This window comes from Mya arenaria, chromosome 4, assembly GCF_026914265.1.
Source record: "Mya arenaria isolate MELC-2E11 chromosome 4, ASM2691426v1".
Lineage (NCBI taxonomy): Eukaryota > Metazoa > Mollusca > Bivalvia > Myida > Myidae > Mya > Mya arenaria.
The window spans coordinates 49,238,794-49,251,587 of NC_069125.1; the positions used below are offsets into that span (position 1 = coordinate 49,238,794).

Genomic DNA, 12,794 nt, shown 5'->3' on the forward strand with positions numbered 1-12,794 from the left:
GGAGCAAAGTGCCTAGACAGAATGTAGCCCTGGTTAGAGCTATCTTGGTTCATTAACGTTTAGCAGTGTATAACACTGTTAACGTCCCTCCCGGAAGATGCTTATTTAGTGATGCGGCGGGGAATCGAACCTGAGACCCCTGAGTTGACAGTCAAGTGTGTTACCACTAGGTCACGGAATGTGAAATGTCACATTATGATCTAACAATTTTGTTTTAGAACGTGGTAACAGGAGAGGAGAGCAAGCCGGGTACCAGTTCTTTGATAAGTTAAAACTATTTTGCGTTATTTTATACATTTGAACACTCTTATCAACGGTCGTATCGTACACATCCAAGTTGTAATAATATTGTTTTCGAAACAAATCAGTGTTTGATTGGTCGCATACAACAAATATAAATGTAATGAATATACAAATAACATTTGTAACTAGAAATTTTATGAGATGTGAGCGTGCGCTCGTTCATCAGTCCCGTGAACACGAACTTTACCTGTAATAACTTAAACTATTTAACATTTACTACTTCAGTGCTCAGTTGGAATTGAACCGACTTTATAATGAAACAAAAACATGATTTAATGAAAACGAAGGACCTCTGTGCCGTTGTTCTTCGGGTCAGCCTGAAACTGTGCATCGAACTGAAATAGGACGAAATTTACTATATTACAGTACAAACCAGTAACAAACACAGACAGAAAAACAGAATATCAGTTTTCTTAATGGCCTACATTAACTTAATATGTTGTATACATTTCTTATATATTGAAGTTCTAGATCAAAAGTATCGGTTTCTTTCCGTCCACGTACGCGTTTATAAGATCATTGTCGGCCGGGTATGTCGCTGCATGCTGTTTAATTTGAAAAGTGTCATTTTTGTAAATTATAAATGGTTTGTCATTTGATTATCAGGGAGCACCATCATATATTTGAAAAGGTAATATCTTGCCCAAAAGAGCCGAATTCATCTCTAAAAGTTCGAAACAAATACAATCACAATGTCCATGTTTTAAACTACAGCAAACTCCAACAGGATACTGTAGCATATAAACATTCATAGGTTTATTACAATTATAAACGCTGAAATGAGATGGCCAAAATCAAAGTTTGACATACTGAATAATGTTAATTCGTCTATCTTGCTCATATGAACAGCTGTACATGCTTATTGTCATAGCCTATTCTGTATCTGTATCATGCTTAAGTTTCAAATATAGCGGTGGAATTATAATGACAATGCGATCTTAAGCTTGGTGTTAATACATTTTATTATTATACATCACTTTTGTCTACAATGGTAAAATCCCATTACTAGAAAAGGAGATATTTTGTCTTTCAGAAACATTTTCAATCTTTTTGACACGTGACCAAGCGAAAATACACTGTCAGGTCATGTGACCACCGTGTAATTTGAATGTCATTTAAGGGCAAATAACTGCTTCAATACACATACAGTAGTGACGTCACTATTCAATGTGTACACGAACACATCAGACGACAGGAAATTAATGGTTGCATTTTGTTCCACAGTTACTTGGTATTTGGACTGCATTGTTTGGCCAGTCGAGCGATTGGTCCCTAGGGTGATCTTTTGGACGGTGAATAAAAAAAAATTGTGTTTATACCAAGTAACTGTGTTTTGTTTTAGATATAATTATTGTATTATATTATATTTTTTTTAACTTTGTTAAACAACTAAATGAATTAAAAACATTAAAAAATGTGCTATATTTTGATCGGGATACTACAATGAATATTATATGCCAGCATGTGTGACATTGATATTGTCAACCCTCGGAACAGAAATTACAGAATGTTAGCCTCGGGTGACATTCTGCTCTCGGGTTGACAAAATCAATGTCACACTAACGCCTCGGGTGACATTCTGCTCTCGGGTTGACAATATCAATGCCACACATGCTGCCATATGATATTTATATAATGTCCAATGGCCAATGTCGTGCCAGCACGACTTTCATTTCTGAATGTCCAATGTCGTGCCAGCACGACTTCCATTTTTTAATGTCCAATGTCGTATGTTTACCTAACTTTACACAGCTCTTGGAATATATTTCAGCTGTCGTTTTAAGACACCATTGATGTATAAAAATGAACGAAAAAAACAACAACAAAAAACAATGTCATCATTTTTTTGTAAATCACCAGAAAATGACACACAGACTATTTTATCATTATTGAATATTTTATTGTTAATGGATTTAGAATACATTCAATAAAGCACCATATAACTCGTATAAGGTTATTCATTGAATGAATGCGACGACGTTTTGCATGCCTTTGTGGGTATAATGATAAATTGGCTCAACCCGGGTTGGATTCTTTCCCGCTTACACCTTTGATGTGATAGTGTTTCCATTTTCCCTTTCCTTTATATCAAGAGGAAAAAATACAAAGCCATTCAAAAGTGGAAACTAATATAAAGAAACATTTATGTGGGCAGTGTATATTTGATGGTCAAATCCAATTTAAACACTATACAAAACGACGACTTAACGAACATTTGACCATAAAGCCCGCATTTCGCTTGGTCAATCACAGTCTTAAGCAATTTAGTTCAACAGGCCAATAGTTTTATTATAATTGAGAAAGGTATCATGAATAAACAAACCTCAACATGAACCTATACAGTGAATGTTGTTACAGGATGTCGCCATAGATTAGATACATTTTTAGCATGTAAGGTCAATTTCCTATTGGGTAAATAATCAGTGATTATTTTTAACAATCTTCCTATTTTGAAATGCGATATAGCTTGCCAAGTGACCAGTCCAATTATTTTTCCTCCGGTTTATGATTTTTCAGCATTTTTTTTCTATGCATTTTGACACCCATATTTTTTACGAAAACCTCTGGAACACCCATGTAGACATTATTTTTTACTGCTGCTATATGCTTTTGAACGTCGCTCAATTTCAACTGCCTATGACTTCAGTCCAATATCTAGGGAAATAACTCTAATTAACCAATTCTTTTTCCAGGATTTGGTCAACTTCTGTTGTCTGTAAACATTTAAATTGGATATGTTGTCAATATGGGTATATTAGAAAAACAAATTTCGGAGGGTAAAAACAGTTAATTTTTTATATGGTTACAGGGTGGCTGAAGTTTCTCCAGTTACTGGAAGGAGTAAATGAACTTTTTGTACTGCATGTTTTTGAAATGCAGATACTTAAGCTTGCTCTTTCGTGTTGTACTCGACATCTGCTGATCCAGATAAGGAAATTGGCTTAATTTTTAGCCATCCTTCTGTTATGTTTCAAGTAAGAATGTCCATCTGAGCGTACCTTTTGTTTGTTTTATTTATCATCTACCATTAAAAAAGAGCACTCACTTTTGACACGATGATATGCTGACAAGGGAAATAATCCACATAATCTGTGTTTGAATTTATTTTACTTAATACTAATATTGGGCATAAGACATCCCCTTTGCTCATCGATTTAAACATGACATATCAAAATATTATTATATGACAAATTATAACATAACGAAACACACAATACTTATAATAAAACGATACGTATAGACAATTAGACCAGGTGAGGCTGCTGGCCAGGATAGTTTCCTCAAGTTTTAAATATATTCCAGATACATTTGCTTATGTTAATTAATATGTCCTCGACTGTTATTGACCCACAAATAAGTTCGAACACCAAAAAATAATAAATATAAACGTGTTCCAAAAGTAAGCAAAACCATTTCCCAGACATGTTAAAAGATTAGACACATTTGACCCGTTTCTTAAACTTTCCATGAAAAGCTTTTTTATATCTACAAGCAACTAAACAGGAATGTTTTTGGTGTTGGTAATTAGCAGAAACGACAATAGTGCGTTTTCGGTTCAGAGCACTGGTCAAACAATGGCTCTGATTCTTTAAGAGACCCATCTTTGGTATCAGTGTATTGAGGCATATCGAATGTCGCCGTCCTGTCAAAGAAATTGAACGGTTTTAGAAGGAATCCGGTCTCCACTCTGACAGTCATCGGCATGTCCTCGGCAATAGGCACATGCAGGAAGCCAACCGTTACCCAGTTCACTATGTCCTCATCCAGAATCGACTCTCCGTCAATGTGTTTATCAAGATACGCTTGTGGGTTATCCATTCTGTTAACGTCATAAATAGACGTCAGTGTTGGCTCTTCCTCTTTCCGTTTTGTGACGGCGCAGTGATACTTGGTAAAGGACAGGGCTTTCAGGAGAGGATGGTTTATCAATGCTTGGGAGCCTGAAATGTATACAGAGAATAGGATTGTGCTTTGGAGTGTTAAAACGTTTGAGTTAAAGATACATAATTTTTATATCTATAAAAGATACAGTGATGAAAAATGCAATAAAACGTGCATTTTTACGTTCATTTGTGTATTTGTTTTCTTGAACATAGAACAAACTGACTGTATGTGCACTTCATCAACATATTTATGTGTTGTTTTTTTCGGTTTAAAATTTAATGTCTTATTGTTAAACCGAGATTCATAATTCAAAAACGATGATATAGTACAAAACCATATGTTTGGATATGTCTAGTACTCCTACATACCTGTTTGCAGAGGTGCTATCTGATAACCCCTCTCCACTCCCCATTTGTTCTTTTCCCTTTCGTTGACGACCAGCCAAAACTGCTGTTCAGGCGTTTTCCGGATGCCCTTCTCCTGTGCCATCTTCTCCCATTCGATGTAACGGGTCTCGTTGTAGATGAAATACTCAGGCGCCTTGGTAATGGAGGCGTTCTGTGTTTGGAGTGCTTCCAGCGCAGGGCCGGCCTTCCACTTCACGACTTGGAACGTGTTGTTTCGGTCAATTATGTCAAAGTCAACCTTGTACCCAAACATATGGTCATGTATTGGACCAGTCATATAGTCTGATATTCTGTACCCGAATGCGTCCCGACTCTTATCGGGCCATTTAGGATCGTGCTCGTCCCAGAAGCTTGCTTGAATGTAGCCACTGGCTTTGGCGTAATTAAAGATTTTACCATCGAGATAAAAGTCAAACTCAAAAGTGTAATCGTAGTTTCCAATAACAGTGGGAACCCTGACGACAAGGTAGCGATTGCGCATGCCAGCTTCAAAGCTACTCCCTGCGTGACGCCACAAGGCATCCTGACCGTCCGCCTCAAAGACACAGATAGACGACATGTTGTAAGCTAGCTGTGTGTCCGCCAACCAGAAGGAGGTTTGCAGCACCGTGCCGTGCTCCGGGCAGTCGACACCTTTCATTATTGTCGTCGGCGTCAAACCACCAAGAATGCCATAGGTCGCATCGGCATAGATAATATTATTCTGCGAGTGAGAGTCCATCGCGTAATTTAATGAAATATCATTTACAGCGAGTTCATAGAGTATTCGTTCGTTTCTGAATTTAATGTCAAACAAGGCCGGGCCACGAATCTGTCCTCCGCTGATGTCAAAGCTCCAGTCCATCCATTTGACGTGGGTGCCGTCTATCGTGTACCGTGGTCCGCTGGGATAGTAAACCCTGGGTCCATGTCTATCAGCGTTTTCTCTGTACGGCTGGCCGCTATCACGTTTTGGAAAGATTCTATCATAGGTCGTGTCCTTGTATCCTTTCTCGAGCTTGACCTTCCGTATTTCATTCCTGTTATAGGCGTTCATGAGGTCCGAAGCGGTCCGGTACGGCCCTTGGTTGAGGTAGTGGAAATCGTACGTATACCACTGGGACACGTTACTTCCGGGGTTGTGAACGCGCCCGCTCAACGGGAGAATGTGGATCAGGTCAACGTCGGCGCCTTTAAACCCGTTGTATGTAATCACCCATCTGAAAAACATACATAACTACTAAGTATAACTTATAAAAAAATTCTTTGCTTCATCTATGTTGATCTTTTTACGTAAACCTAAATCTTGTTGTGCTTCACCAGAACATACGTGCAGCAACACAATTATTCCGCTATCAAGGGCTCCCGCCGCTTTAGATGAACCTACTTAAATAAATAGTAAAGTATCTGTCGATACATTTATTATAGTTATGCGTTTAGAATACAACCTACTTTTTCAGCCAATGAAATTGTAGATAGGTACTAGGATTATCATCAAGAATTTCAATTTTCGCGGGTGTCCTCCCACTGCCAAACATCCGATACACAATCCCTTCTTCAGATTTTGCGTTGACAATGTTTCAGCAAATGAGGCTGTATTTTAAGTCAGTAAGACGACCTTAATTAAAATGTTAATGATTGATATAGGCTCGTTCGCTATGCTTTCTTCGCCCATTCTTAATCATTAAAAAAATAATTCACGTCATCTAACTATTACATAAATAGCTGTTTTATTGTATTTACCGCTGAAAATTTGCATATTTATAAAACATATTAAAGCACCTTGTATCTCTGTCAACACCAGAAGTACTGGGAGGCCCGTTGAATAAGTTGAAAACCAGGTCCTCGGGGTATTTGGCACCATCAAAGCTCTCGGCTATCAAGGGAGCGAGAGTCGTCATGTCCTTTTCCAACATCTGTGTCATTATGCCAACCTCAAGACCATCATATGGGCGACTGTTGAACTGCACGTCCCCAGGTTTATTAAGGGAATTTATTGTCATAACGTTAGAGTCAAGTGGTCCTACGCGGTATTCCATGATGTCAAGCTCTTGGCCACGTTGTACCGTCACTTTAGCGTGCCTCTGCGGTTTCGGACCGCCGTTATCAAGAAAATCAAGGGCCGCTGTTTTTGTTGGAACATCGAGCCATTGATAGAGAATGAAGTTTTCAAACAATGAAGTTGGTGCATTAAGCGTTGACACCACGCCATTGTCCTTGAGGAACTTTGCAGCTTTGTACATCTCTGCCGTAGTCAACGGCGCAAAAACCGTGCTCTCGTACCTTGTGCCTGTAACTGGATTGGTTGTCGGGCACTCTCCTAAAGTTCCACTTGCATGTTCGTTGTTGTCTTGTTCTTTGGGGTTTACATTAGGACTGGGCGTAGAGTGAGCATTCCCACACTGACTCCCCTGGGGTGGCAAAGTTGGACACTGCGTTGAACCATCGGACTCCGGACCAGCGTGGTATGCGTATATTCCTATAAGAATCCCACCCGCAATCCCAACACCGAACATTAACACGGCGAACATCTGCAGCCAACATAGTTCCCGGCAGGAAAGGTTTGATCGGCGGAGTTTTCCTTTTCCCTCACCCCCGTCAACGTCGTATGCGTGATTTCTAGAATCCATTCCCTACAGACGAACAGAAGACCGGATTAGTAGAAATCTATACACCTTTTTCATGAAGGCGTCCGTAAAGAATGAAGCAAAGAGACTGAAGTTTTGGTTTTAATTAAACGTTTGCTTGCAGGTCATGCATGGTTAAGCTCAGTTAAATACTTAAAACACCACGATACAGAGCGAACGCGATAAAGCGCAATGTATCACTCAGTTCTGGTTCTCAAAGCAGGAATTTGGTATGTAGGGACCAATTCGGACAAACGTTTCGATGACTTTGGATGTTAGAGCATGAGTTTAATAAGCTTGGCTTTTTCTACGGCGACAGACAGTCAATACAAGCTTTTATTTTGGTGTGTTTATTCAATGTATTGTTTTCAATGTTTTTTTAATTTCTGGCACTTTTTGTGTTTGTTTAAGTTTAACACTCGAATTCCGACGTTGACAACTTCATTGCTTGACATGGACGCGGAAATTAAAGCTTAAGTTTTGAAATATTCACAGCTACAAGTCTTCATGCATTTACAATTAAAACAAGACATTCTTTTGTATTTTAAATACAAACAGACAGCGAAACATTAGTCACTAAATAAATGTTTGCAAATTAGTCCCGAATTTCGAAGGAAGGTTTAAAGATTATAAGTATCTTCCATGGCCGAGAGTGTAAGATAGGTTCACTCCGACCCGAGCGTAGGGTGTTTTGCGGAAACGATGTTTACCGAGTTTCCGCAAAACACCCTGCGCGAGAGTCGGGATGAAACTATCTTACACGAGCGGGTATGGTAGATGCTTTTTCTCCCACCTCATTTAAACAAAATTAATTAAAAATGTATTTTTTGCTGGAACTCTTTTGTGCTTAGTGAAAATAATTGCGTATGGATATGCGATAGAATGTGGTTGTCATGGATACGCGCGCAGTGATCCAGTTAATGTTAATAGTCAAATCGGTCTTTTTAAATAGTTCTAAGGAAAATGAAGCATTATTTCTTGAATGGTGCGTGAAAGCTGTTTTTTGGGGACATTTGAAGTGAGAAATAATTAATTAGCGTTCTTAATATTACCATAAGACAAGATTTCTTGATGCTACTGACGACAGTTTTCAACAAGGGGGGTAATTATAATGTGGTGACGGTTAAAAAGAAGTTCCATACGGGCATTTTATCTTCGCCCGTGGGCAAGATAAGAATATCTAGTATGGTTAAATTATTGGATCTACTTATCTGAGGGAGAAATGTTATTCATAATTAGACCAATTGAATTCAACTATAATTACAAGAAAAACTCCAGTAGTTAAAAAGAGATTTTAGGAGAGAGAAAGTTAAACTATGTAGATATAATAATAATAATAATAATAATAATAATAATAATAATAATAATAATAATAATAATAATAATAATAATTGCAAATAATAATGATACTACTACTACTACTACTTACTACTACTACTACTACTACTACTACTGCTACTACTACTACTACTACTACTACTACTACTACTACTACTACTACTACTACTACTTGTACTACTACTTGTACTACTACTACTACTACTACTACTACTACTACTACTACTACTCCTACTCCTACTACTACTACTACTACTACTACTACTACTACTACTTCTACTTCTACTACTACTACTACTACTACTACTACTACTACTACTACTACTGCCACTACTACTTCTACTACTGCTGCTACTAGTACTATGACAATGTAAATAAATATAGTAATAAAAATAGTAATACTTATAGCAGTAAGCATGCAGAGCGGCTTTATTCGTTCACATCGTACTTGTGTTCCTAACCTTTTATACACTGATTGGAAGATTGGCTCTTATCTTTTACAGATGTCACCATGACCTCGTCTAAATATCGCGCAATAACTCAAATCATTTCACAATCTCAGCTCATTTCCACATGTAAGAATGACATGGTTAAAAATTATAGATTCAAAAGGACATTGTTGTGTGTATTCATATGATAAGCATCACTGTTCAATATTCTCCAGAAAGGCAATTCTAGAGCAAAAATGGCACTGGAGTAATAATTCAAAACTCAAAAATAAAGGATATTTAAGTACAATTTTTGGTCTTAAATCATTTTTATTTGCAATATTGACCATAAGTAAGAATGCCATGTTGTTGATTCAAAAGGGCATTCTAATAATGATATAGTTTGTATAACTCGTTAATTAATTATGCTAGTTATTTCAATTGTCAATAAATATACATTTCCATATGCATCTTATTTCATATTTGTTTATGTACGTTTGTTAGTGTCTTGGCCATATCGATATTTATGCTATGTGTAAATGGCAAAAGGCAAGATGCCGATTTGCCAATAAAACTTCTTCATAGCCATAATACAACTGGAGTAATAACTCTAAACTAAAAAAAAAAAAAGGGTATTTAAGTACAATTTTTGCTCTAAAATCGTTTTTATTTGCAATATTGACCATTAGTTTATTAACATTATCTTTGAGAGTATGCATTTTTATGAAGAGTAAAATTGTACAAGAGTTTGAATCATTTTCCCTGCGATAGAGTAAAATGAGTTGAGACGCACGGCGTCACATGCAAATGGTCGAATAGCTGCAGTTTTGAGCAGAGATTTGACCATTTATTGTGTGTAAGTGTGGGGGTGTGCGTGCGTGCGTGCATGCGTGCGTGCGTGCGTGTGAACGAGCGTTCTTTTCTGGAGCAAAGTGATTACATATACATACACTGTTTTAAATAGAGCACAGGCGGCAGTTGCGTTGACTTGACCCACCATGTGGCCACACCCCTGTCCTAAAAAAATCAGTCAATTTTTCTACAATGATTGAAACTTCATCATCTACCACAAAACTCTAAATATCACCCCAAAAAATACAAGGAAAAAAAATCCCCCTAAAATACTTATATAATATTAAAGTAATATAACGGTAACAATAATTTAATTTTAAGTTGATATTTAGTGTTTTGTAATAAATGATCATGTTTCAATTAATTTTGGTCTTGAAAAAAATATTTTGACTGATTTTTTAAAGAGGGGGGGGGGGGTGGAATGGTGGGTCATGTCAACGCAACTGCCGCCTGTGGTTTAGAGGACAATATTACCAACGAGAGTGTCGTACGGTCGTCTCTTTGATATAACTATTCTTGGTTTGCGCAAGATGTTAGCGGGGACAATCTTTTTCTAATTTTGCAACTTGATATATACATTCGATATCGGAATTTCGCCGAGGATTCAGATGACTTTTTTCTTTATGAGAGTCATCATAAAAAGCAGCTTGTATTGATCTATTCGTAGGCATTTTGTGGGTTTGCTTCACACTTCCAAAGATGATCAGTCATCTATGTGGCCGAGGTATGACGCACTTTTTTCTGTAGATGGTCAAAAATGAAATCTAACTTACTTGGTTTTGATGGTGCATTCGCCCGATTCGATCTACGTCAAATTAAAGTACAGAAAATTTGAAAAGTCCTCGACTGTCATTGGTCCACACAAAAATGCAAACACGATCACAAGGAAGAAACCAGGTTTAACCGTGCGGTCGCAGCTCAATTCGCGTCGGGTTTCCATCGAAGCCACACGGCATCTTATCTAAACACAATTTTATTCATTTAAACACAGATGAAAACTTATTCAAGCACCTTAAAGTACATTGTATAAATAATACCTTGTCACAAACCAATCCCATTAAGATCATTTCGAGATATAAACCTCATTTCATTATGCATTTACGTAGCGTTGTATATCGTTATGCACCAGCCAATCGTAACCACGACCCCCAGGTCCGGGGGAAAGCGGGGACTTTGACTTTCGGTCCAGCCAATCCCAGGTAAAAGCCCGTCCTGCGGGGACAAACTGCTGGTAAAATCCCCGCCAAATGCATTCGCACCCCAGGAACATCCTAGGTAAGGCCCTTTCCCTGCTTCTTTCGGCGCGAAAACAAAAATGGTGCTACCAAAAAGGAGTGCATCACCGTTTTATAACTGTGTGGCTAAAACCTACCTTTATCAAATGCAGTAACAGTGACATATTAGCTCAGGTAAATAACCATTATATTAATTATAAAGCTCTACTCTAGAATGTTCAATCATGAAACATTTTTACATGATGTTATATATGTTTCAAAACCATCCAGATACAGTATGGCGGTTGTTGAACTTAAGATTCATTATAATCTTAAAATAGTAGGTTAATACAGCTAATTGCATTGCAAAGTAAGACATTTCGTGGTTGTTAATTTAACATGTATTATAACCGAGATATATTATGATAAAACAGTTCACTGTTCTGCAGCTGAATACATTTGTTTGATTGCATCAGCACAATGTACATTACTATCATCATAGATATAAAATTCGAGCAATATAACAGAATATTTGACTGTTTAACTGTTTTTTATCCAGCTTTACAAGAAAATAAGATTTTCCCATTCTTGTATCTTTCCACTTGATCATATGAGTATTACTATACACAAGACGAACTTAGTGTGCTTTGTTATTACAGCATGTTTTGGTATCCTCATTTAACATTGTGTGGGAACGGACACCGGATATAGCTCAAAAAGTGATAAGTAAACAGACAATAATGCAGTTGTTTTTCTTAACCAGAGGTAAGATCTTGCTGTGTAAACGCATATCTACCGTATCCACAAATGAAGCAAGTGTTTGAATTAATAGCTGAATTCTTAATTTGGCCTATGGTATACTTTAAAGTGCTTACGATTTAGCAGACTTCGTAAAACGTTTCTTCAAATCTGAGCTGATCACCTCAAAACTTACAGAATTTCGACAAGTATTGTTATTTTTAGGAAATATATCGAATAAATAAAAAATCTGAATCGAAGGATTTTACTAGCATAAGCTCAACTATTTTTATTGTGAGATATGGCAATTTAACTTTTAAACTGTTAAAGATATGCCCTTAGAAATGTTCACAGTACTGTACTGGGGATAGCCGTATTATGTACTGGGGATAGTTTCAAAGTTGAGAAATTTGTGTCCTGGTGTTAACATATAAAATGGGACAAAAATTGATAGTGACACTGTTAATATACAATATACATGTTTATGTCTATTTCGAACTTTCAAATAATCTGCAAAAAGTGAGAGTACAATTTGATAAGAAATTATTGAGCAAACTTTAGTTAACAATGAGTTTGATCCATGCTCTCCTAAATGAACGTATATGCACGCTGCGTAAATATCAGGGTTGGTCACAATACATTCTTTCTCACTGAAATGAACGAACAGAGACCATTATGCTGTTCTAAGTAATACCAAAATCTACCCAAGCTAAGAAAAAAGCTTTACGTGTTCCAAATTTGATCACAATATCTCATTCCCTACTGGTGACTTGCTGTGTGCAAAAACGTACCTACTTGATTTTTAAAGCAATACTATATTTATGAAATGCAAACACCACAAAAATTCTACGGCCACATGTTTTGTGTTACTCAATAAATCAGATTACCGGCGTATTTCAAATATTTAGATATTGATGCTTGTGAAAAACACATCATGGTTAACTAATATGTATGAATGAAACAGTTTTAAGTGCATACAGATACAAAAAAACAACAACATGTTTTTGCTCTCATCCCTCGATA

At 37.0% G+C, this 12,794-nt stretch overlaps 1 protein-coding gene across 1 annotated transcript; it reads right to left on the bottom strand.

Annotated features, from left to right (window-relative positions):
• Nucleotides 1–3,332: 3,332 nt before the first annotated feature.
• LOC128232179 (retina-specific copper amine oxidase-like) lies at nt 3,333–10,871 on the bottom strand. Its single transcript, XM_052945588.1, has 4 exons — nt 10,593–10,871; nt 6,357–7,207; nt 4,557–5,794; nt 3,333–4,244 (listed from the first exon to the last, which is right to left on the bottom strand). Exons 1-4 carry the CDS (start codon nt 10,608–10,610, stop codon nt 3,829–3,831), a joined length of 2,523 nt encoding a protein of 840 aa, XP_052801548.1. The 5' UTR covers nt 10,611–10,871; the 3' UTR covers nt 3,333–3,828.
• Nucleotides 10,872–12,794: the final 1,923 nt, after the last annotated feature.

Coding starts and splice junctions, on each gene's coding strand:
- LOC128232179 (XM_052945588.1), bottom strand. Junction 5,795..6,356: donor GGTGTTGACAGAGATACAAG/GTGCTTTAATAT, acceptor TATGTTTTTCAG/ATGGGTGATTACATACAACG. Junction 4,245..4,556: donor GATAGCACCTCTGCAAACAG/GTATGTAGGAGT, acceptor TATACATTTCAG/GCTCCCAAGCATTGATAAAC.